The sequence below is a fragment of the Electrophorus electricus genome, chromosome 21 (assembly GCF_013358815.1).
Source record: "Electrophorus electricus isolate fEleEle1 chromosome 21, fEleEle1.pri, whole genome shotgun sequence".
NCBI lineage: Eukaryota > Metazoa > Chordata > Actinopteri > Gymnotiformes > Gymnotidae > Electrophorus > Electrophorus electricus.
This window is the reverse complement of record NC_049555.1, coordinates 4320952-4347509: the sequence shown is the minus strand read 5'-3', so window position 1 is coordinate 4347509 and position 26558 is coordinate 4320952. Positions and strand designations below refer to the sequence as shown.

At 42.0% G+C, this 26558-nt stretch overlaps 2 protein-coding genes across 5 annotated transcripts; both read left to right on the top strand.

Annotated features, from left to right (window-relative positions):
- The first annotated feature begins 3602 nt into the window (after positions 1–3602).
- On the top strand, positions 3603–6877 carry mettl21a (methyltransferase like 21A). 3 transcript variants are annotated; one of them, XM_035521071.1, is made up of 4 exons: positions 3603–3671; positions 3867–4037; positions 4431–4542; positions 4890–6877. In XM_035521071.1, the coding sequence occupies exons 2-4, from the start codon at positions 3891–3893 to the stop codon at positions 5285–5287; spliced, it is 657 nt and encodes a 218-aa protein (XP_035376964.1). In that variant the 5' UTR covers positions 3603–3671; positions 3867–3890; the 3' UTR covers positions 5288–6877. The 3 variants fall into 3 exon arrangements, with proteins under 3 accessions (XP_035376964.1, XP_026879218.2, XP_035376965.1); XM_027023417.2 differs by having other exon boundaries at positions 3623–4037; XM_035521072.1 differs by lacking the exon at positions 3603–3671 and having other exon boundaries at positions 3945–4071.
- A 4910-nt stretch (positions 6878–11787) lies between these two features.
- Positions 11788–24407, top strand: dpp4 (dipeptidyl-peptidase 4). Of its 2 annotated transcripts, none has more exons than XM_027023408.2 (26): positions 11788–11895; positions 12156–12240; positions 13904–13996; positions 14843–14937; positions 15263–15337; positions 15431–15483; positions 15735–15801; positions 17397–17517; positions 17857–18011; positions 18372–18469; positions 18653–18782; positions 19060–19098; positions 19203–19301; positions 19585–19655; positions 19804–19857; positions 20181–20308; positions 20691–20741; positions 21041–21139; positions 21223–21292; positions 21571–21765; positions 22406–22460; positions 22560–22659; positions 22859–22917; positions 23097–23169; positions 23790–23863; positions 24043–24407. In XM_027023408.2, the coding sequence occupies exons 1-26, from the start codon at positions 11893–11895 to the stop codon at positions 24133–24135; spliced, it is 2235 nt and encodes a 744-aa protein (XP_026879209.2). In that variant the 5' UTR covers positions 11788–11892; the 3' UTR covers positions 24136–24407. The 2 variants fall into 2 exon arrangements, with proteins under 2 accessions (XP_026879209.2, XP_026879208.2); XM_027023407.2 differs by having other exon boundaries at positions 15732–15801.
- The last annotated feature ends 2151 nt before the right edge of the window (positions 24408–26558 follow it).

Below are 26558 nucleotides of genomic sequence, written 5' to 3'. Positions count from 1 at the left end.
ACCTGCGTGAGAGACCCACGGGTGAGTCATATTTTGCAACAGCAGAAGGCGCTGATGCACCCAAGACGCAGCAAGTTCTGCAGCAAATTACTATGCACTGCTCTGCCTTTAGCACATGGCATTCTCCAGAACGACTGACATGCTTTCCTCCTTATGACGGCACGAACGCTCAACCTTTGAGCCGGCACCTTGCTCTACCTGCTCTATAACGTGAGCTGCAGGAGCCGTTTCTCACGTTCGTCATATTCACAACGCAACAGTATAGCAATGCGCACAGTTATGTGCACAAAAGCCAAAATGACCTGCATCATGTCATCAAAGCAGGTGGAAATGTACTTCTGTGTCTCTGCGGACTTGATGCCACGCTCTGCCTCATGCTTGGAAGGCGTCTGGGAAAGGAAACGAAACATTCAGCGCCAACATCAAGTTACAGCCCTTATGAAACAAACACATGTTATTTGGCATTTGAAGACTGGTGAACCTTGAATCTCCACAGGGGGCAGTTGGAGTCGGGGTCCCTGCGCTCAGCAGGCACTCTGCCGGTAGGCTCTGCATCTGGGAGATTTAACGGATCTGCAGAGACACCACACAGCAAGATGATTATGACTATTTTGGGTTCATTGTTCCATTTTCAAAGTGCATGTTTTAAAAAAAAACCAAAAAAACACCTCCATAGAAACTCATTATTGATCCTAGAAATTAGCTAAACAAGACAGCAGCTAAAAGCACAAACCATACACATCACTACAGCCACAAACCCCCTACAGGTCTGCACCACAGATATTGTTAGGGCAAATACATCAGATGTAAAGGGCCCCCAAATCACATCACATTTTGTTAATTCCCAAGAAATATTCAGTTTCTTCCTTGCTAGCCATTACGGACTACCTAACAAGTTGCAACAAGAGAATTGTACTGTGTGTGCTAAAAGCAGGTCCCAGCCAATGATATTGTAACAACTGCCCGAGTACCACAGGGAGCGGAACAAGACGTACAGACTTTCTTGACGTGGTAAAAACATTTAATGACATAAAACATGATTGACAACAGCGGCACACACACAGTAACAATGGTGAACATGAACACAAACAGTTTAAACACCAACAGTGGCGTTTAACAACTAACACTAACAGACGTAAGCAAACGACATCGACATGAACATTGACAATGACCAACACTGAGGCACGCACTGACGAGGGTTTAAATAGACTGACTAACACTAAACCTTAAACCCCGTGCAGGTGTGTGCCATCACGGGGGTGTGGCTACAAACAAGAGTGAACCCCCTGCACGTGGCAGGCCATACCATGTGACTTGGGGGGAACTGTGCAGAGACAGAACCCCCTCCCAAGGGGCACAGCTCCTGCCCCAGGCTGCCGTGTACACATATCTAGACACTGTGCGGCTTTGCCTGGTGCCCACCCAACAGGAGGCGGGCTAGGAACCGAAAGCCCAGAAGAAATCTTGAGCGTAGGGAGGATGGCAGAATCCCTGCTTGTCTCAGGGCAGTCCGGTACACTCCTCATAATATGGGGGGAGGCATTCCCCGATGATGACCCCTCCCAAGGGATGCACTCCCAACGCTTCCCCTTCTGGGATGCCACACTCCAGGCTGCCATACACACAGAGAATGGCTATGCCCAGTGTCCACCCAGCACAAAGTGGGGCAGGAGCCTCCCACCTGGGACACCTTCCAGCCAGGGAGAAAGGCAGAGTGCCTGCCTCTCTCGAGTAAGTCCGGCGCTCTCCCCGCAACGTGATGCGCCTAAACACACACAAAAGGCACAAATATACACAAAGAATAACGCCACTCCACACCGTCATAAGGCGCTGTGCTGCAGCGCGTGCTAATCCCGCAGGAGCTGTAGATGTGTCCCCGGCCTCAACGGACACGTGGGGGTGCATGTCCGCCTCGGTTCTGGGTGTGCTACTTCCCTGAACGGTCCTCCTCTGCTCCACTGCTCTTGGAGCGCCCCGTCCTGTGACAGATATGACCTCTTCGTTTAATTCTACTGACTGTAATAAATGTAAACCTTGTCCATTCTAGTGTTTACTATATAGAGGTAGCTCTCACTTTATTAAAACCATGAAAAATATGTCATCCCATCAAAGTTTATTGAACAATAAAACACCATTCTTTCTGCAGTATTAGGTAACTTTGATGATGAGGTATACATGGATGGCATTGGGGCTTCTATGAACCAGATGAATTTAAGGCTAGAAATCAGATTTAAGCAGGTTTTTGAATCTTCCTTATTTTGGTGGGTTACCATTTAATAAGAATGTTGACTGTATTAACTATATTTATTATAAATCAACAAAGATTTATTCATTACACCCATGATGCTGTCAGCTGTGGCTGAACAATTACAAGCCTCCTCATTAATGACTTGGTAAAACTGTGGCTTTGGATATGCTGATGACAGAAAGCGGTTGTGTTTGTGTTATGTTTGGTGAGTCATGTTGTACATTTATTCCAAATAATACTGCACCTGGTGGTTCTAATACAAGAGCATTGTCCAAGTTAGAGTCATTACTCAATGACTTAGCCAAGAACTCTGGTATTGATAACAGTATTACTGGATGGTTTATTTGAATGTTTGGAAAATGGAAACTTAAAATTCTAAGTGTCTTTTTTAGTGTAGTGGTAGGGATGGCCTTGCTTGCATTATATGGGTATTGTTATTTCGTGTATCAGAGGTCTAGTTGTGAGAGTAGTTGAGAAATCAGTATCATCTCAGAAGTTTGTTGCTTATCAAGGTATAGCAATGCCACCAGTACATGATATGCAGGTACCCTGCTACATTCCAACTGGTGTGGCTATTAAATACAAGTTTGCATATATTGACTTGTGTATGGTTTGGATATAATGGCGGGGGATGCAAACACCAATATGTGAAAGAAGGTGGGGTGAATAATAATCACTATTGAAAGGTTTATAAAAAATGTGGGGTTTTTTGTGTGACTGTTAGGCATTCTTTGGAGGGTGCCTCAGTAATGCTTATTAATGTTAACCTGCAGTAATGGACAAGACCAGCTATTCTCTTTAACTAATTCTGAAGACTGCACATTTATATATTTATATATATATATATATATATATATATATATATATATATATATATATATATATGTACATGATGTGTGTGTGTGTGTGCGCGTGTGTATTTCCTGAAGAGCCACTGGAAAACCATCAGAAAAAGATCTCTATACACTTGTAAAAAAGAATCTGTGTTTGTCAGTTTACTGTGATCGTATTTTATCTAAGGTCGGGGAGGTCCTGAGGCCCCTGCAGACCAAACTTTTTCTTAAATAAAAATTATGAAAAATAAAGATGGTATGGTTGTCCTTTCTGTATTCCCAACCCAGTCAGTATTCTTATACACTTGAAAATGGACAATTTCTTTCTAATTTTTGTTCAATTATTTTTAACAATGACTAAAGTGAGCAGAATAAAATGTACGGAACCAAGAACTTTATAATCGGAATGACCAAGATGACAAATGGCCAGTAGGTGTCACTAAAGAGAAGGCTTGTCAAATGTTTCGAAACCACGAATCATTTTGACACAACAGATGAAGAGCGAACTCCACGTCACTAGATGGCGCCCCTGTGAGTATCCAAACTACCAGAAAAGCAGCGTGGAATAAAACAGGACAGTGTTTTCTCGTGTACGTATGTGTGAAGATAAAACCCTGAAAATAATAGCGTATATTTATGCTTTGGTAACAAAGCTACTTTAAGCAGATCTCTTGTAATTAAGTCGCAACATCACAAACGTCAGCGTATTGTAAGAAGTCATAAAACGATGTGCTTGGTGATTTCCTAAGCGGCTCGGTAGGTTATCTTAGGGTTTTTTTTCCTAGGGGCTGAATGCTTTTCTGGTCAGCATGGCGTTGGTACCGTACGATGAGAATTTAGTGCCTGGTCTGTCTAAACTTCACAAGTCTTCTGCCGAGTTCGAGTTTGCGGACCACAGACTCCGACTAGCTCAGGACTGGAGTGGCCTTGGTGTCGCGGGGGTCATCTGGGACGCGGTGCGTCCCTCACATGGCAGACATTTGGGCTCGAGTAAGACACACCAACGGTTTAGGGGACAGGTGCTAACAGAGTGGCCAAACGCGTGGATTTAAGACTGAGTAGACCGTCGTTTATTAAGCTTTACATTTATTAAGTTACCGTTTATAAAACACCCTGAGTGAAGTTTTATGTAACAGTTTTCCCGGACATAATGTCGCCCCAACATGAACTGACCTGGTTTAAACACATCTGATAGAACTAGACTTGAAAAATGTTAATTTGCTACAGTCAGGCTAAAACATGTACACTAGTAAATCAGTATTATGCTACATCTTTTTACCCCTTAGTCTCTATCTACATTTATCCACAACCCATTTTCCCCAGTAGTACATAACTTCTTCATTTCACAGGCAGTAGTGCTGTGCATGTACCTGGAGCTGGCTCCTGTCAATCTGAAGGGGAGGACAGCCATTGAGCTGGGGGCAGGCACTGGACTTGTGGGCATTGTGGCCACCCTGCTTGGTTGGTTCTGGTTCTAATTAAGATTTTTTTTTAAGGAATAAGATTATTCATCCTGTTAACCCATAATGATTTTAGGATAAGACAGTTAAAATGTAAGTAAATTGATAAAAGCCACACAAAAAGAGGAAAAACAAGAAACACTAATTAACTCAGAACCATTGACACTATAGGCCTTTTTGAAGTAATTGTATGCCCTTGTACACACTTGTACAGCCCTTCAATTAAGTGTGTGTGTGTGTCTATATAGACACACACATATATATAATAATGTATATACACTTTAAAAAAAATTATGTAAATATTGTTCTGACGTTTAGTACTAATGTATAACTTTTTACACTCTTCAGGAGGCAATGTTACAATCACAGACAGGAAACCTGCGCTAGAGTTACTCAGGGACAATGTGAAAGAAAACATTCCTTCAGACCTGCAAGGAGCAGTGCAGGTATCTGAGCTCACCTGGGGCGAGGGGCTAGAGCACTATCCCTCGGGCGGCTACGATCTCATCCTCGGGGCCGACATCATTTACCTGGAGGAGACGTTCCCTGCTCTCCTCCGGACCCTGGAGCACCTGAGCTCAATGGAGTCGGAGCTTCTGCTGTCGTGCCGCATCCGCTATGAGCGAGACAAGCGCTTCCTGCGTCTCCTGGAGAGTCTCTTCTCCGTGCAGGAGGTGCACTACAATGAGCAGAGGGACATTCACATCTACAGGGCTGTGAGGCTCAAGGGGAAGACTGAGCTGTGAGGCTCAGAATGATGCGCTCTATTAGAAAATCAAATTTAGGAGCCCACACGGTCTAGTTGATATAATGGTAACAAGGTGTTTTTTTGTTTGTTCGTTTATTTGCCCCGTGAATATCTACAATGACACTTGAAATAGTTTGCTAAGTGCAAATGTTGCCTGGCCTTGATACACTGATCTTTGATCCTTTAAATCTTTGCAGTATGATTGTTAACCATAGACTGTGTCTAAATCGGTGTTGTGTTAAAACTGTTCATTATTATTATAGTCACCAGCGCTCCTGGGGTTTTGCCTTTTTGCTGTTTTCACCTGCCAACCCACATCTGTCACACCTGCTGTAGCTAATCAAGATCTGAATGCAGTAGTGGTGTGAATCGGGTGTAGTGGGCTGGGTTTGAAACGCCTGTACAGAGTGGAAGGTCTCAGCAGGCATGCTGCAGCATTTTTAGCAGTCAAAGCTCTCAATTCTTGTGCGCGTGTGGTTTTGTATTCTGGTTCACCACCAGATTCCCAAATGTCAGAAGTGAGAAAAGAAAACTGTTGGACCGGCTCTCACCCAGACAGTAGCGGGCAGCCTTTTAAGACATCACTGACCATTACCCTGTGTTATGCTTTACTGCTGCAGTCTGAGGTTCATAGACGTGCTTGCAGAACCCCAGGTCTCATTCTCTCTGTTTAAAACCTAATCTCATCAAGGTCTTTATTAACATTTGAAAATGGTTGGCTCTAACTCCTGCAAGGCACTAGGGGGAAAAACATGTCTACTGGAGTTCTGTTAAAGGATCGGACAAGGTTTTGATTTTTATTTAATCTTAAAATTCTGATCCTACGTCACTCTCTTTGATGAGACATAAGTTGTATGTAGAATCGCTACATGCAGGGTTACTACACAAGGGCTCTGTTGAGTTAAATTGATCCCTTTCTCGTTTGGTCACTGTCTGCTCATATGTACTAACTTTAATGCAAAGAAGTCACCATTTGTGCATTTCCAATAGTTAATAGGAGCCAAGACTTAAATGTTTTCTTTCTACACACACCCTGAACCCATGTGTCTATCAGGTCATGCCATTTATGCTCATGTAGTAGAGCATTTTGGGGGTTTCCTACAACTGATGCCAGAGAAAGTCAGCATGATTTTTAACCCATCTGTTCAAGGCCGTGCCTGAATATCTATCCTACTTGGGCCTGCTGCAGTGGCAGTCCAGGTCTGGCCCGGTCCAGTCTGGATCAGGAGGACTGAAGTCTGGCCCGGTGTGATATCCCCACTAACACACCAGCTGAATCTAATAATCAGCTGATGAGTTGGGGCAGGAGCACTTGAGCAGGGGAATCTCTGAACCGTGTGGAACAGGGCACTCCTTTTCAGACAGAGGACCGCGATGAGCAAGTGAGTCTCAAACGCGTCTGTCATTTTCTTATAGCCATTCAACTAGTGAAAGAATGTGGCCCAGCTCCTCAGTCACTCTCCGAAATGATTCTCAGTAACGATGCTGTTGGGTTATATGTGAAATCCATATTTAGGGAAGATTGGCCTACAGTATTGTAAAGTAAATTATACTTTACTACATTGTGAATTAAAATGCCCACAGATCACTTCTCTGGAATGTCTGTGCCTTCATCCAAAACTGCATGCTACTGTGCCAAATACTAGGTGACAAGTTCACTGTTCACACTTTCTGACAACTTGTCATTTCACATGAGTGAGGTCACACCACATGTGTGGCATGTTGATTTAGTTAGTAGTTGTCCAAAATGTGCCCAGTATCTTTGCTCATGTGCTAACATTACGTACTCATGAAACGGCAGTAATTTAGTAATGGTATGTGATTTTTAGATGCAGCACCAGACAGGTCAGGATGCTCGCAGCAGCCAATAAAAAATGTTGTAACCAGGCATGTTTGCACAAACATGGCAGCCATCTGCAGTATCAGCACTGCGAGGGTTACTATGGCGATATCAGCTAACATAACATTGCAGATGTAGTCATACCCTTGACTGTTGAGGGACGGTGTCCCATAGCAAATTGCAGCCTTTTCCATGCAGGGGTGGTATGAACAGAACACATCTGCTCTTCACAGAGGAACACTGTCTAAATGTTATGCAGTGCTCACGAGCAGGTCCAGCTGAATGTGGTGGGTAATAAGCGGGGGGGGTTACAGACTGTCGGTGATGTTTGGATTAAGCGCTGCAGGTATCTGACCCTGAGTACAGCGTACCACCAAAGATGCCCTGTCCATCACACTCCTGCTCCTCACGCGTGGCGCCAAAACCATAATCGCCTCAGCTAACCATTTCAGCCACTTGCTTATGAATTGGTTGCAGCAATCTGCTGAACATGAAAGCAACTCAAAGTGCAGCATGCCTTTAACTGTTCAAGGACTGTTTAAGTGTCAGGGGAAATCACTTTAAAATTAAAAAGGAAGAGTGGTATTCCAAGTAATGATTTGTTCTTTGGCAATGAGAAGCCATTTGTGCACCCGAAACTCCAGATAAGAGGCATGACACCCGCATGAGACCTGACGGTAAAAAATCGTTCACCCTGTCGCTGCTAGGAACTCAATGAAGTACATAAGGTGTTTGAAATGGCACCTGTGTGATGCTTCATCGGAACACATGCAGGCGGGTGGGCTGATAACATTTTACTTTTATGCGTTGTATACCATAATGCATTAGACAGCTCTCTGTGTGAGAGTGTGTTTGCAGAGGAAGTCTGCTTTGGAGAAGATGGATCTGTTTATTCGGTCTGGGCTCGGTCATTAAAGAGACGGTATTCTATTTGTTTAGCTTTTAGTGGGCTTTTAGTTGTCTGTTTTCCACTGTTGGCTGACTTTCAAAAGCCACGTTGAGCTGCACAGTCCAATAACATCTGTACATGATCTCACCTTGACGTTAGCTTCTGCGAGCTGGCTGAACTGGCAGGGGACAGGACAGTGTGACTTGAGCCCTTTTTTCCTTTACCAGTGGCTAACCCTTTTTCTTGTTTTGTTCTCTACCTTTTGCCAAACGCTTAAATGCAGCCACAGATCATGTCCATGCTTGTTTTTTTTTTTTTGATGATGACCCATACACACTGGGCTAGATCATAAGTGTGACTTTTACACACTCTAGTTGTAGACAGTTTGGCTTCATGGTATTCCACGTTTTATTTTTCTGCATGTCAATTATCTTTTTTCACCCCCTAGCCAGTAGTAACGTCCTGTTAGGCATAATGTTCTGTCTAAGGAAAACATAGCAGAGGAAACCATAGGAAAGATTCAAAGCTGCATCAAACTAGAACTATCCAGCCATGACCGGCTGACTCCACATCCATCCAGTTATGTTGCAGCTAACCAGTCATTTGACTGGACAAGACAGACATAAACCAGACAATGTGACATGATCATATTTGCACTAACTTAAAAAAAAAAAAAAAAATCTTTTTTTTTTTTTTTACACACCACAGTGATTCATAATAGCTTGTGTTATGTCAGACAGTCTTTTGAGAGAAGCATTCTGTGGGCCCCTAAATAAACACATGACTAGGGCCATCAGTTCATTTTTACTTGATGGAGAAGCATTTGAGTAGCATTACACAGTCGCAGCCCTGGAGTGTGTGTGTGACCAGGAGAAATACCAGAGCTGTGATCCCTGTTCTAGCCCTTGAGATCCTGCGTCTTGCAGGGGTGTTTCCAGAGTTTAGCTGGAACCACCCCTGCATCTGATACTCACATGATGGTGAAGACCTCGATTCCCCAGCTTGGGTGGGTTTGATTAGGGCTTGAGCAAAACTCTACAGGGGTGGGGGGACAAAATTAAGCAGACGTCATGTCCCTGTTCCCCATACTCTGTTGCCTTTGCTGTGGGACTTCCTAATGGAGAACACATGAGCTGGATGTGTCTTGCGAATACCTCTAATATCACAATGCACCACAATGAGTGTACACACTGGATACTCACAGTTCAGTCCCAGTGCTAGCAGAGGCCACACCCACATGCTGGCACTTATAAGAACAGAACAGTTCATACAGTGCAGCATATGGGCTAATGATCACTGGACATGCTCTTTCCATTGATATAAAAGACTGTAACATAAACTGTGCTGTAGCCAAGAGGGAAATGACAGCACATTGTTGTTCAGAGGGGTGTGAGAACGTCTCTCACAGAAATGTAGTATCAGAAGAGGTTAGCTATGCAATAACTCAGCTAGTCCAAGTGTCCTACTGAAAATACATATAAAGCTTATTTTTACTGCCTGAAAACGGACTTTATAAATTTGTTAATTTTGAGATGCTTTTACTTAGTTATGTATCCTTTCTAAAGACTGGGGGGAGGGTCACCCTTTCCCTTAAGACAAGTCATGGGGAAGCCCATAAAGATCAAAGCGGCGAGAAAGAGACAAGCATCTGCAGTCTCAGGAGCGCTTTTTATAATGTATACACAGAATCTCCGGAGACTGCGCGCACGGTATCCGAGCCACACAACTACACGCCATTTTATTTTAGACTAGATTTCCTAAATTTGCAATCGCAAAATTCACACAGTTCTGACTGTTCGAGAGGTAACGAGTGTGAAATTTAGGAAATCTAGTCCGAAATAGAATTTGAACTGAAAAGCAACCTATGATAGCGACTATAAAAGAGCTGGTTTTCAGTTCAAAGTTCAAATACCCAGACACTGATGTTGGTTCTCACACTGGTGCTTGGTTTGATCGCATTGCGTAAAACAAACCTATTTGACTGCTGTAAAGCGCAACGATGAATGGATGTCCAGGAAACATTACGGGGCAGTGGTACGGCACAGTCGGCAACAGAATAAAAACTTGGCAACTCAGCCAATGAATACATTATAATAACACATTAAAGTAAAAGTCTGGGGAAACACTTGGCATCATTTTTCGAAACAACCTACCATAAATATTGTGAGCTGCATCTGATAACACGGGAAAGTAACATGAAATCTTGAACAATCTTTATTTTTTTGTTGTTGTCTTTGTTTGTTTTCGTGATAGTCTATTGAGTAAAGTTAGACTGGCCCAAATTAGTGGATTATCTTACATGTTTCACCTTTACTTGAATATTTACTCGATTTTAATTTTACTCGAAATGATTTACATAAATGTATTTGAGTTGGTATAAATGTAATGACTTTAATACTTTATTCCAAATGCATTTAGTGTTAACATACACTGTAAACCTAACAGCATAAATTTATGTATTAATGAATGGCAGCATATAACTTTAAGAAAACTGTAAATATGGCTCAATTTCAGACATTTAGAATTAATTTACGTCTTTTACTGCTTTTGTGATTTTTTTTTATTATTATGCAAAGAAATAGACCTTGAAGGTGTCCGCAAATTCTTTCTCCTTTTCTTTTCTTTTTAATCTTATCTTCGCCTGTGAATTTACGTGCAAACTTACGTGCGATCGTTTCACGGTGCCAACCAGCCTTGGCTACTGCGCCTGCGCGCAACTTTTAGGGGATTTTCTGACGTGTGGGCTTAACGGAAACGAGTGCCTTGAAACAATAAAGAAGCAGGCGTCATCGACTGCACTGATGCTTCTGTCAAAAAACAGGTCTACGTAGTCTATTCTACGCGGTTTTGCAAAAAACTAAAGGGAAGAAATGCATTTCTATCTAGACCCTGGCTGCATTCCACTACACCTGTATTGCCTACACATGATGATGTTGCCCAGGTTAATTAACGCAGTTAATTAACGCCTTCATCCAGGGATACGCTCAATTTGAATCTTGATGAGGCCTTGTTAAGGCGTTGTGTTTTGTGTTATGTGGCTAGCAAGGTACTGGACTGTATCTAACCCTATATTTTGTACGTATAAGGAATATCTGGTTAATGCTAAACAGCTTGCTCTAGCCAATATTTACCTCAGGATGACTAACATTACCAAACCAGGTATAAGTTAAACAAGCTAAAAGTTTCCGAACAGGTTACTTTCGCATTATTTTATTTTTTTCAGCAAAAATAATCATAATACACATGTGAATTCTGACACATTCATGCTTATTTGATGGTCATGGATAATCGGGCAGCCAGCAGGCTCAGCCTTGACGAAACACGAAATGAATGACGGCTAAACTGTTTTATCGACCTCCTCCAAATCCTTATGGTTTGGAATCACTATTAATATGACCAGTGTAATAAGTTAAAACCGTCTATGGAAATCCCTGGCATACCTGGGGCACACACAAACATGATGCAGCAAAGGTTTTTCTTAAATTTTTTTTCTTACCACAATACCTTACAATGAAATACTTTATTTGCAAATCTCACTTCCTTCCAAAATTTAGAAAAAGTGGCTGATTCATATGCCTCATGAATGTTGCAGAAAATGTAATAGATGAAGTCACGTTTCGTGTTTGCAGATTGTATATACATTCCGTTGCCCGCAGCGTGTCTGTCAGTGACGAGTGCACGTTTTTACACGAACTTTAATCTGTCATTATCCTTCTTTACAGCCGAAGCCGAGCTAATATTTAACACAAAAAATTCATTCGCTCTTCACTTCCCTTTTTTAACGTTCAGCAGAATCAGCGAAGAGGAACAAAGTCGCTCGATTTGCACTCAAAAGACGTAATTCTGCAGGAGGAACGTCCCCTCGCATCCGAGAATGGTCAGTCCAAACGGCTTTTTAACGTGATTTACGCGCCGCTTTTCTCTTTGTGGCCTACGTGCGTACGACTGAAGTTTCGGACAGTTGAGCGGCGAACACGCGACTTAATAAAAATAACGGGACAAGGTTATTTCAGCGCGAGCCACAATAGAGGACAGTGTGCAGCTATGCTGTCCAGCGCTGTGCGCAACATGTACCTGGTTTTTGCCTCATAATTTCACATGATTTAACGCAGTTTTTACATTTCCTCCACGTTTCAGAATGTCACGAAGATACTCCTCGGGGTGGCGGGGCTGGCTGTGGTGATTACCTTAATAGCTGTTCCGACGGCCTTATTTCTTAATGGTAGGTGTTAATACTTGTCTGACATACCTGTAACAACGTAACGGGAAGACGGGTTTTTATATGTGGTTTTCCAAACAAGTAGGCTACTACTCCATTGAAGGTCGAATTAGTGCAGTCGCATATAACTTCTTTTAGTGTTTTATTGAAAGAATTTACACTGGCCATTGTTGCACAGTTTTAGTGCGCGCGGTTTGATTTGTATGACGAAGGTCCTAAAGTTGCCAAAAATGAGGCGTGGTGATTAACTCACTGTTTCCATAGCAATAGTCTAATCTCGTTTTCAGAATGATTTATCCGCACATCCGTGAACTTTGAACCTTGACCCGTGTGATGCCGTCGATCACAATGAAATCACCCGTGTTAAATTAACTCTTAACAACGCTGAGTGAAGATTAACACCGCACGAGTTCACTCATAGCAGGCCCATAACTTTATTATCTTATGTGATCTTATTGTGTGTATAGCCTTTGGAAAACTATCGATAAGGTTGGTAGGTAAGTATAGCTTACATGTACTAAGACGTTATCACAGTCAAATGCCAAACAAAAAACAATCAAAAACGTATATTACTTACTAGGTATGTTTGTTTTGGTCAAAATATGTGGCAATTGAGTTGAAATCATTAGGTATCCAAATTAATAAATAAAATGGCACATTTCAGTGACCCTGCGCGCTGGCGTAAAATAAACTTTGGGATTCAAACCGTCACTTACACCCGTCAACCTACAGCGAGTTGTTTTTTTTTAAGAAAGACATTCAGTAGTTGCAGTGTATCAAGAACGCGTGTGTGGGGGGAAAAAAAGTTTCGGATGGCAGTCTTAACGAGGGCTAGGAAAAGCTGCCCAGAATTACTCCGAGAAGCGGAAAAACCTTATACAACAGGTGCTAAAAACATCATCGCGTACTTGCGCTTGAACTATTAGATGCACATGTGAGACAAGCATTTGAATCCACCCTGACTCCTAACTCTGTTACTTCTGATCGAGGTCATTCTGACGCTCCCACATAGCAAAGCAAAAGAAGCATAAGTATTTTACCATGCTGGGGCTCTAGCCGTACAGGGAGGCAGACGAGATTAATCCTTTCTCCAAGCCTGGCACGCCCCACCAGTTAGGATCATCATTTCTGCCGTCTCAGTGACCATAATGAAACCAAAATACCAAGCGCATTGTCCTAAGAACGTCTTGCTGGTAAACAGTCTTTAAATTAATTCTTACAAAACGTAATTGGATCTGACGGCATACTGAGTTCAGCCAGTCATAAGGAATGTATTAGCTGGACTCCGCGGTCCTAGAGTTGATGGCTGAAAGAGTTTTAATTTCCGTTTTTCATGTTCCTGTGAGTGATTGTGTAAATATAAAAACTTATATACTACGAATATAATTAAATAATAGTTTTAATGGCACATTTGTGTATATTATTTATTTATATTGTGTATATTATTTATTTATATTAAATTAATGTAAACCCCCCCCCCAAAAAAGAAGAAAACTCCATAACTAGGCCAGCTTTATTTTCTGTAAATGGAAATGGTGGTCTTTCTGTGTCGTTCTCTCCCCTCCACAATATCCACAGAAAACATCAGTGCATAAAGTGCTTTTTTTTTGTGTTTTGTTTTTACAGTTGTATACCATAGCTAACGTGTGCATGTATGTGATTCTAGAGAAGAAGGTGGATTCCCGGAGAACGTTTACCCTTCAGGACTATTTCAACAGCAGCATCAAGGCCAGATCCTACAACCTGTTGTGGCTCTCTGGTGAGACAGTCCATTCTTCCCAACACCCCCTCCGCACTTTAATACTGCAGTATCACACAGTTGCTTTTATATTTGACCTAGATCCACATACTAATTACGCATAGTGAATTCTTAGACACTTTGAGAGTAGAGCAGGTAGCAGAAGGTTCTAGCAACCAGGGCAATGGGTTTCTCAGGGAGCGCATGCGTCGCCATAGTGATAAACATGTAAGTCATTCTGGATAAGAGCTTTTGCCAAATACTGTAAATGTAATGTAACTACAGTAAGTGCATTAAAGTTATGAACAGACCCACGGGCAGACCCTTGGAGTCTAAGAGGGTTAATGTCTGAGTCAGGGTGCTTTGTTTTTTTTAAATTCTCGGCAGTCCTGATGGTTGTATGGCTTCTCCTAATCGGCTTGTTAGAGAAGTATCAGATGCTCTTGAGGAAACTCCCCCCCCCCCCCCCCCCCGTACAATTTGAACTCCATAAGAGCCAGCTTGTTTGGTTTACTTACATTTTAGATTACCAGCATGTAGTTTAGCCCAACTTAGCATGTTAACCCTCTTCACTGTGCCATTATTACAATGACTAAGCAGTTTTCCTGTGGTCTCTGGGCTGAGCCCACTGGAAGCATCACAGAGCAGAGATCCACATGTCTTGGTAGAGAAAGCCTGTGATAACCTTACGATGTTTTTGGAAAACTGGACATTAGCATTTTGGGATGAAGAAAGTGACCTAAACCCAACATGTAGGTAGCCCTGAGATGTTCTCTGCTTTGAGAATGAACTCTGTACATGTGCAGGGGTGAGGTGACGCTGGTGTTGTGCCGGCTCGTCATGGTGTTGGTGTGGTTTGTTGCACAGATGGCGAGTACCTACATAAGACGCAGGAGGGAGCGGTTTTACTCTTCAATGTGTCTTCTGAGAAGGGGCAGGAGTTTCTGAGCCGCCAAACATTTGTAAGATATCACAAATAAAATCTGTGTGGTTTGCCGCAAAAAACATAGGCATGTATTTAGCTCTTTGTGGGGACATTTATCTTGTCCCTAGATTTACCATCCTCACCCTCCACCCTGTTTTTTATCAACAAAAAAATATTAAAAGCAAAACGAACGTTACTTGGTTGTTAAGGTTACAGATAAAATTGCTGTGTAGCCATAACAGTATACAGCTACAGTAATTTGCTTGTTATTGGAAACTCCCCACAGGACAGTGATGTGAGACTCCGTGTGTGTGCGCGCGTTTGTGTATCCTTTTACTCCTACGTTCCTCTTTTGATCACAGGACCAGGTGGAGGCCTTTGACTACATGGTGTCAGCAGATCGACAGTTTGTCTGCTTCCTGAGCAACTACTCAAAGGTAAGGCACTGGCAAGTGTTCCAGCGATTAGTCCTTCCTTTAGCTGTCAGACACTCGCGCTTACACAAACGCTGTTCCCTGTCTGCCGTTCAGATCTGGAGACACTCCTTCACTGCTTCCTACTCTATCTATAACCAGGAGACTGGGTGCGTGCACGCTGCTGAGCCTCGCGCTCACATCCGTCCAATCGATGATCAGCATTATTCATGATCCTACTCGTCAGCAGACGTGCAAGACCGATCTTCTAATTTAGCATGTCAAAAATGCATAAGAAGAATATGTAGATAAAACGTAACAATGTTTTAATAATAATTTATTGTTATGAAGTGATGATATTATGAAATAATGTTATGGGATGTTCTGATATAATAAATGCCCTTTGCATTTTTCTCAGGAGTTTTATCACTGCAGATATCCCACAGGAAATCCAGTACTTGGCCTGGTCTCCAACTGGTCACAAACTGGTGAGCATCACCATTCAACTAACCATATCCCTGCTGGTCATGCTAAATTTGCTGAAAACTATTAACTATTGAGAGAATTATGGGTGTAAACCAGATCCCAGTACAATAGATCCAGATTTTTTTTTTTTTACCAGGCAGACAGCAGTGAGAGCGGGTCAAAGTCAGTCAGCAGGAATAATGACAAACACGGGCATGGCCACCAGGTTGTGTTCTATCAGCATTATTGTTTGTTTTATAGACTAATGATTGTGTCAGTCCCCATGTTAATTGCTCACTAATTAAGTTTGCACATGATGCTGCCTTATTGGGTCTTTTAACAGACAATGAACTGGGTTACAGGACTGAGGTGGGCCACTTCCATGAATGGAAAGAAATGGGGACTGCATTTTAGAAAAGGGGCTTCCCTGCAGCCTGTTGCATTACGAGGTAAAGATATTGGGACTGTAGAGGAGTGTAAGGATTTGGGCAATATTACCAACTCCAAACTCACCCGGTCTGCTAATGCACTGGCAAGATGCACTAAAGCACAGCGACGGCTTTATTTTTTAAGGAAATAAAAGTTTTAATGTAGATAAAACAATACTGAGGTTGCTGGGGAAGTCGGTCCAGAATATGAATATGTTGGACAAGGTGTTAAAAATGAATAGTAAAATAAAGAAGTGGTTTTAATGTGAAAAGCATTTCCCAACTCTCAGAGCAGTAACCCATCAACCTTTGCTGTGAGGATACTGGACGATCATGTTACCCAGCTTTCACAGGGTTCCTCGTGAAACCCTGTGTTTTGAAAACACAAACACGACGAGCTATCGCATCATTTGCGCCGAGGAGCTTTCAGTTTTTGAATAGTTTATGCCCTTTTTAAAATTATAGTTCTAAACAGTTGAGTCCTTTGTCATTTATATTTTAATGTTTTTAGATATTGGCTTTTTATTTATTGTTCTTTTTTACTGTTTTACTGTTTAATGTGGATATTTTTGTGCAAGACCAAGTCCCCTCAGCACAATAAAGGTTTCAATCAATCAACTATCTTTCAGAGGGTTAAACTCACCTGCTTTTTACTGAGGCCCATTCAAAACCATCGCCTCAGTCAAACTGAGTGCATTGTTGTTGTATACAATAATACTTCTTGCATTTGTAGGTCTCTTAAATGCATTCTGGACAGTTCTTAAACTGTCATTTCAAGTTCAAATATCCTGCACAAACCAATAGGAAATGTCAAGAACCAGTTGCAGACATATTTAATCAATCATTTGGGCCAAATGAGTCTTCAAAGTAGTAAGTGCCACCCAAATGCTGTGGCTAATTGTTCTACTGCTAGATATACACATCTTGTATATTTACAACAGACTCCTTAAGGGCACTTTATCACAGGTGCACTGTTCACATACGTTGTGATGGGCTGTGAAGTTGTGCTTCACATGACCGCAGTGAGTCCCAATGCACCTTCTTATTCTGCCGCTAGGGTGCTCTTCGAATGCACGGTCAGAGCCGCACACAACTATGTGTGGGATTTCAATGCAAATGTTCCCTTTGGTGTGCAGTTGTTTCCGTGTGCAATTCAGTGTCCTGGTGTGATTCTTATTTCTCTGCCCCAGGCGTTTGTGTGGAAGTATAACGTTTACGTGAAGGCTAGTCCCAACTCACCACTGCAACAGGTTACCACGGATGGGCAAATGAATGTGATCCTGAATGGGATCCCTGACTGGGTGTATGAGGGTAAGCACTGGTTTATTTTTATACTTACGATTTCTGTTTTACTGTGTGTGGGTGTGTGGGTGGGTGGATCATCAACATATAGCTACAACTCTTAATCCAGCCATGAGGATACACTATCTGTCCCCTTTACACCTTCTACGGAGCCTGAGGCAGGTGTAATGTGAATGTCGGAGGGGAAAAAGAAAGCCTCTTTAGGAGAACAGACGCAGCGAGACCATACATACGGAGTAGTAAAGATGGCAGACTAGCACTTCTCACATTACTGACTGAATGGCCTAAACAGAATATAGATGTAAAGGTGGATTTTTTTCATAACAGTCCTCACTGTTTGCCCTGCAGAGGAGATGTTTTCCTCAAATTATGCTTTATGGTGGTCTCCAACGGGCAAGTACCTGGCCTTCGCAAAGTTTAATGATACCAATGTCCACACCATCGAGTACCCGTGGTACGGGGAGGGCCAGTACCCTGAAACCATCTATATCCCATACCCCAAGGTAAGAGCCGTCACCTCAGCTAGTAGGTCACTACTGACGAGAGTAAACTGGCTTCAGCCCATTTAAAGGAACTCAGCTCAGCCAGTTCAACTGGTGAGCACAGATTCAACTTACAACTGACATTCATTGTAATATTTTATTGTAGATTCATAATCTAAAATGACATTTCTTAATCCTTAATGAAATTGATCTCCTGGCCTGACCAGATATTGCAATGTTCATTGTCCATAAAGCTTCCAGTTCTTCAGACAATAGCTGTGCTATGAGCTGATATTTTAGAAATGATAGAGATATGTTAAACTTGTAATTTACAGCTGTGTGTGTGTGTGTGTGTGTGTGTGTGTGTGTGTTCGTATTCAGTCGGGAACACCAAACCCAACAGTGCGCCTCCTTGTGGTTGACACTGCAAATGTGTCCAACATTACAGAGGTTGTGGTGCCAAGTGCTCTCAGAGCCCGGTAATATGACCAGGACACACCACATTTTACAAACTATGATTTTGATTAATATCATGTTTACTGAAACAACGGGGATTTTCGCAAACAGGCCAAGCCCAGTGCCCATAACGGCATAATTCCACACTCTGCAATTGAATCCATGACCAGGCCCAGTCCGAGTTTTGTCCTTGTTATTTGCCCTAGAGACCACTACCTGAGCACGGTAACCTGGGTGACAGATGAAAGAATCGCAGTTCAGTGGCAAAATCGGACTCAAAGCTATGTGATTCTACAAATGTATGAACTGGAGGGTGCCACCTGGAGGGAAACCATAGTACGTGCACTTGATTTACATCTCTTGTAGCGTTGGCCTTCAGCAGTGGGCATTGCTGAGGACAGGCAGGTTTCCAGACTTTAAACGAGGAAATTGGACGGAAATCTAAAGGGATTTAGTTAGCATGGGCTAATTTTAATTGGACTAACTGGTCCCTTGTGTCCTTTCATTTAGTACCATTACGTATTTGTGTTAGTAGTCCTTAGAGCTGCTGTTCCACTTCACAGCTGGTTTATCCTTATGTTCATTTTTATTTACCTATTTGTGTATTTTTCAGGAACGGAATTTGATGAGCCAAACAGGTTGGGTTGGCCGGGTATGTAAAAAGCCATCCGTCCGTTTTTCACCGCAACACTGAGGATAACCGTGTACTGATCTGTTAAGCTTTTTAAAGATGTTTTCTACGTCTTTGTGTTGCAGTTCTCCCCGATTGAGCCCGTCTTTAGGCCGGACGGCTCCAGCTATTACCTCATCATGAGCGACGCAAAGGGCTTCAAACATCTTCATCACATCAGTGAGGTGAGTCACTTTGAGTGAAATACATCTAAAGCACTGATTATTCTCTAAACCTTCACTGAGGTGTGCTGGGTGCCATTTCTAGTAGCGACTTTTCATAAATAAAAACAAAGGGAACTCAATGGCTCTGCCCAATGGAATAAATCTTCTGAAATAAAATGACCACAGTTACCAATAAAGGCATAAAAAGAGCAGAGAGGAGCGCACACACACACACAACTCCTTCACCATGTTCCCCAGTGCAAAGCCCACCCAGTAGGTATTAAATGCTGCCCCTTTGTTTCAGGACACTGCCACCCCCATAACTTCAGGAAAATGGGAGGTCACCAACATCCTCAAGGTCACCAAAGATGCTGTGTAAGTTCATGTAATGTCCTGGCAGGGGATGGCATGCCACACCACTCAAATGACTTATTTTCCCTTCTCCCTCATAATTTTCAGTATCGATCTATGATTTCTCTGTCTTATGGTTTGTTTATGTTCACTTTTGATCTCTGATTGATAGATATTATGAGAGTAACGAGCACAATGGCCAGCCAGGGCAAAGGAACGTTTACAAGTGAGTTTTTCACTCAGACACACTTGTTAATAGACTGTCTGATTGTGCCCATCCCAGAGCAGAGCTTCTTTCAACACAGCCTGTTCAGCTAGTGAGATCCAAACATAACACATTCTTTGAATACTTAATTTCTCTCACCCTGAACAGATCTGAACCCAACCCTCTTCTACAGGCATTACATAATCCCCAGCATCCCCAGCTTTTGAAAATAAATGTTTTAAATGAAACTGAAATTAAACATTTTATGATGATGTTATATTGAGTGCACTGTTACAGCTGTGTGTGTGTGTGTGTGTGCGCGTGCTCTCCCCATCCTCTTGCAGAATCTCTATTGAAGGCAGTAATTATTCTCAGCGAGTCTGTCTCACCTGTACCCTGATGGAGGACAGGTGTAAATATAACTCTGCCTACTTCAGCCATGATGGCACCTACTACAGGATGGGCTGTTCAGGTGCTTCCTTCATACACGTCCATCCACCATACAGGTTTATCTGTCACAGACCTACAACCAAACCCAAATAATTATAGCCACAAAATTTACATCACAGCTTTAGTACTTATTTATATGATTAATGACTTGATGAAATTTGACCTATAAAATAATGGAATATGAAACTTTTTTTTTTGTCAGCTGCTCTTGGGTGTATAGACCTTATATTTTAATAATGCAATTCTATCCAAAAGTTTAAGCAAACTGGTGGTTCATGTAATGTGAATGGGCCATATATGCATGTACAACCTTCTCTGTACATTTATTTGTAAAAATATTCATAATTAATGTTTACTGCCATCTCTCACTTCCTATTTGTTTACCGCTTGGCTTGTCTACGCAGGCCCAGGACTTCCTTTGTACACTCTGAGAGACAGCCGGGGCGCTGGTTCAGGTACGGTGACAGCCAAACGGCAGACACACTGCATAGCACTCAGGACTCCTCTGCCAGGGATAGAGACCGTTAAATGATTTTGGGTAAAGTTGAGCTACTTTAGCCAGCAAGTTGAAATTTAACTCAGGTTTATGCTCTCTAAACAAAAGTAAAAAATTAAATAAACAATTGTATTGTTAAAAGGTTTCATATCATCTTAGAATGAATCTTGGGAAGACAGCAGCACATTACATCCATAAATCCAGATCTAAAAGTGTACATCCTGAGAGAAGAACAAGTAAGCAGTTTCTTTTTTCCAGAGGTCCGAGTTCTCGAGGACAACACAAACCTGGATTCCATTCTTCAGGGTATTGCCATGCCCACGGTCACACATGGCACGCTGAAGATCGGCGAGTTTGGTGAGGGTGGGAGAGTAACTTCTGATGTGTCGTTGCTGTGTAGAGTTCTGTTGTCACCCAACCTAAGCTGTCTTCTTTCTCAGAGCTGTGGTACCAGATGACTCTTCCTCCAAACTTGGACAAGTCGAAAAAGTATCCGCTGCTCATTGACGTGTAAGGAGTTTTTGCATTCCTTTCCCCCATGATTGCGTATGTTTTCACTCTTAGGAAACACTTTCACAGCAGGTTTGTTTAAAGGAAATTAACTATAGTGTGACCCAAGTTTTTAATTTGAAGGTCATTGATAATTTCTGTGCTAAACTCCAAGTAAAACTAGTTAGTCAGTGCCATTGTAAATAGACTAGACTCAATTTGGCACGACCCAAACTAGCTTGGCACAGTGCCACCATTACGTTCCGATCGGCTCGAACGGGTCGATCCATCTTCGACAGCTACGCCGGGCCGTGTAGCCAGAAGTCGGACTTCCGCTTCCAGACCAGCTGGTCCACGTACCTAGCCAGCACGGAGAACATCATTGTGGCCAGCTTCGATGGCAGAGGGAGTGGCTTCCAGGGAGACGACATAATGCACGCCATCTACCGACACCTGGGCACCTACGAGGTGGAGGACCAGATCACAGCGGCCAGGTAACTCCGCCCACCACATGTACACAGGAAGAGCTAGGAAACCGTTCACATTGAGACTTGAGAGTTTCAGTACAGCTGGGCCTGGGTTTCGGTCATTTAACTGTATTTTCAACGCATCCGCTAAAACGTGACTTGACCAGGCTGGGATGAGGACGGGGAGGTATTAAACCGTATGGCGCTGGGCTTTTCCTAACTTCACTTTTACTGAGTGTTTCTGAATCCCAGTGTTTGCATACGAAATGGTTTGGTGTTTAAATTGGCTGTATTACATCACCCCAGTCATAAAGTGGCAAGCGTTAAAAGGTTCAGTCCTGCATATGGTTACGGCTGATTGCAGAGAAATATTGAGCTGGTTAGAAGCAGTACACACATGGATTCAAGTCCATTCCTTTCCTTGCAGTTCAGTGCAGTGCAATTAAAGTTCATTATTAAGGTACAGTACAATGAACAGTTGGTTTACTGGGTTATCATGGTGCTAAATATTCGACATGAAAATGCAGTGCAGCAGAACTTTACAAATTATAAATGATTTAAATATTAACAAGTGCAATAACATACAATGAAAAATATCACAAAAGGCAATTTTGGGTTTATGGGAAACATTATCAAAGTATTTTACATTGTTTTTCTTTGGTTGCAGACATTTAATTGATTTGGGCTATATCGATAAAAATAAAATTGCAATTTGGGGTTGGGTAAGTCCACTTAAATACATTATTTTATTTAATCCTGTACACACATGGATTAAGTTAATTTATAGTAATGGTGTGACTACTTGTATATCTGTATTTTAGTCCTATGGTGGTTATGTCACTTCAATGGTTCTGGGAGCAGGCAGCGGGGTTTTCAAATGTGGCATGGCTGTTGCCCCGGTGTCCAAGTGGGAATATTATGGTATGGACAAGTTCAAAAGCACCTGTATAGCCCATCAGACTGTGTTTTTTCATGAAACGCATACATATCAAATTGTTTTGGTGTGCACATTTATTCATTTATTTATTGTTTTATGGCTAAAAATGACACAGCAACCTCTATTTATAGTCCCTACATTTGCTTGCCTGTTTGTTTATATGGCTGTATCTTTTTTTGGCAGATTCTATTTACACTGAGCGTTACATGCTGACTCCATCAGAAAACCAGGCCTTGTACGACGTAAGTTAGCTAAAACTGTATTATGCCTGTTCCTGTGTTGTGTACGAGAAGAACGAGAAAATGAGTCAAACCTCAGAGTTTCCCAAAAATCCTGTCACATCAGAGATAATTTCTCTGATTGATTGGGTGTACTGTTTTGGAAGCTATACACAGTGTTTGAAGTGTTGTAATCTCCACAGAATTCCACAGTGACGAGCAGAGCAAAAAACTTCAAATCTGTTCAGTACCTGCTGGTTCATGGCACAGCAGATGGTGAGGCTTCTTTTCTAAATGCTCCAATGCAAACACTTTCTTATGAGCACAAGCACATACACACACACACATGCACACACACTGTTGCTCACTTGCGTGCGTGCGTACAAACACACATGCATATGTACATGCATGGTTATGCATATGTGTACGTGCACATGCATGCTTTGTGCCTCTGTCCGAGTGAGCAAACAGTAAGTGCGTATATCTGAGTGTGCATGCGCACACACTTAATTCTTTTGTCACTTATTTCTCAGTATACAGATTAATATGTGTATACACTTGCAAATAGCCAGAGATGTTTGTATACGTGTGGTTTTTTTTTTTTTTTTGTCTCATATCTCACTCTTTCATCGCCCCCACCCCCCAAAACACTCCATTCTTGCACCATCAGTCTGTCAGCCACATTCTTTAATCAGTGTGTTTCTACTCCTGCTTTACTCTTGGATAATTAATACTTAAATTATTGAATGCTTAAAAGGTCTAGCTATACTATACATCTCTTCATGCCTCAAGTGTTTGGCCATAGTCTGAAGCACACACTGCAGTCTGTCCTGCTCATAAGAAGCAACATGGTCAGCCAGGCTCATGAAAGGGTTTAATTTTAATATTGTTTTCAGATAACGTCCACTTCCAGCAGGCTGCCCAGATCTCCAAAGCCCTTGTTGATCAGCAAATTGACTTCGATTCCATGGTAAACAAGGGGAGGGGAGGGTGAACAGGGATCTTGTCGCCAGCGTTGGCTGGACATTTGCATCTTTACAGGAGAATTTTACTTTGACAAGACAATGGTTATATGGAGCAGCAGCTACTGTAGTAGTTTATGACTTATTCCATTACGTACACTTTCTTTCTTTCTCCCCCCCACCCCAGTGGTACACTGATAAAGACCATGGTCTTGGAGGATCAGCCAATCAGCATGTTTATACTCATTTGAGTCATTTCCTGAAGGACTGTTTTGCCTGAGATGTTCCTCACAGCGGTGCGCTGTCATTGGCTGAGGCTTCTTGAGTAACGTCTGGAAGAACTGCTTTTACGAAATGTTCCTGTAGTCACCAGACATCATCCCCATCATCACAGGATATTCCGCAACAGTTTATCTGATCGCTATTAAATCCATTATAAATTCTACTCCATCAAAGGAAATTTCAGGGAAAAGTAATATATTGTGCTGTATATCCTACATGTGTAGTGAAAATTATCATTTTATAAAGCCAAAGTATTGTAACAAATTCAAACCAGTTTCGACTCTCTCATAATGTGACTGCTCGCATGCCTTATCTTGGTTTATGACAGTGCAGTTTTACACTGTCAACCAATCATCATCAATGGCAAACACACTCGGAGGATGGTTTTGCCATCACAAGTGTCATGAGTGATGAACATGGTTCATCCGAACATGGTCAACCGAACATGGTTTCTTCTCCTCCTTTTTTCTCTTCCAAAGAAAGCCTTGCCAATCTTCCCTAGAACAGCTGCGGAGGGAAAAAAACAATTCTGCTTAGCAAGACTCCATTGCCGGTAGGGTCCCCTCTGCAGCCTACCCAGGAGGGGCCCCAGAGAAACGTGCCTCCTGGCCCCTCCCCCAGTCTCTAGTGCCTTCAGGGTTGGGATTAAGCAAACAGATCTTGTTGCTATCCACAAGTCTACCTCAGACTGAGGAAAACTACCTACCACGCCACCCAGCTATCAAACTTCAGTGAGCCTTTACTTACCGGTTCTCGTGGGTTCAAAATTAAAAATATGTAGTGTGTTTAGCTAAAAAAAATTAAAAATTGCTGTTTTTGATTTGAGCAGCTCAGAGTAGTGTTTTGATGTTGATGAATCTAAAAACAAGGCTTCATACGATTTCTGCAGTATCCATATCTGTCTCCCATTGGGTAACGGAACGTCCGGATCCCAGAGGGACTGCTTCAGTCGAACCCTTCTCAACCTTGCAGCCACTTGATTGACTGATTTTGCAATGGTTTTTCCTCACAATGATGTCACACTGTAGTGTCTATGGAAACGCCTGGCCAATAGGAACAGCCGGGATTTCAAGGTGAAGTGGAAGGAATCAACCACTGCTCACCTAGATTTTCACAATATAATAGTAATGGTGTAATTATTTAGGTCCCAACACTTGTTTTCCCTCTCAGTGATGTAGGAAATTTAATAAAGAAATGTTTTATATTTTAAAACCCATTTTCCCCACGTTATGTAATGAAATAGCAAAACACTGACAAAGGTGCACACCTATTTTTTGTGTGTGTGTACAGTGCGTTTTTGTTGGGCACAACTAGATGTATAATCTTTCTACTTTAGATAGCAATAATGTTTTTATATGAAAAATATTTATTGTAAGTTCCTGAACCATTTAAGTGGAGACCAACATATTAATGGGATCGCAATCAAATTTGCAATAAAAACATGAATGTAACGCTGAAAACCTTATGGATGTGTGTTTTATTGAATGAGTTATTAGCAGATTATATTGTAAAGAGCAGAAGAAAATGAAGAATCTCCATGATTTACATCGCTGTGTGAAATAAGTCACTGAATTCAAAATAAAGAGAAAAATTCATACAAATAGCATTCACATGCAATTATTGGTCCAGTGAACTGGCTTTTTATTTCTGGGTTTCAGGCTAAAAGGACAATAAACATCAAACTAAATAATTTGCCTTTTTACAGAATTTGAGAATTTAGATTTTTGTGAGCAAATATGGCGAATTAGATTTTTTTTCAGTGTTCAAACTGAAAGCTGAGTTTCTTTTTTGTAAATCTGAATTTATGTACTGTGTAAATGCAGCCTGCATGAAAAAAAAAAACTATAAAATACATTTTTGATTGACTAATAAACACATAATCCTGGATAATATCAGCACTACTGAAGACAATACCAAGAATTTAATTTAAAAAACAAAAACAAAAACCTTTCCAAATCTTGTAGTAGGGCTCATGTGCATTGCTCGTTAGCTGTGAGCTATGATACGTTGGAGGCGTTAAGAAGCGAACATCCTTAATCAGGCCATCAGGCAATATTAACCTTCATCGGTCCTAAAACTGGGGAATGTGCTCTGGGTGCATGCAGGAACAGCACAGTGGAAAGGCGCTTAGGCCTTCGTGGCTTCCTGGGAAGCTCCGGGAAAGGCAATAAAGCCACATGGAGTTCTTTCTGTGATCTCAGAGTGATGAGGTCTCATTCAGCTATCAGGACTGGCGCTAAGTGCTAACAGGCTCTTGGCCAGAGTGTACACGCTCACTTGATTCAGTTTTTCTCTTACTTTATTTAACAAGATGGATAGCTGGCGCATCTTCCTCCTCTAAACAAACAGAGGCCTCTGTTTCAGCCAGCCGGGCCAAGCCACGAGCAGGGTAAATGGATTGGGACTAATGAATGAGTTCAA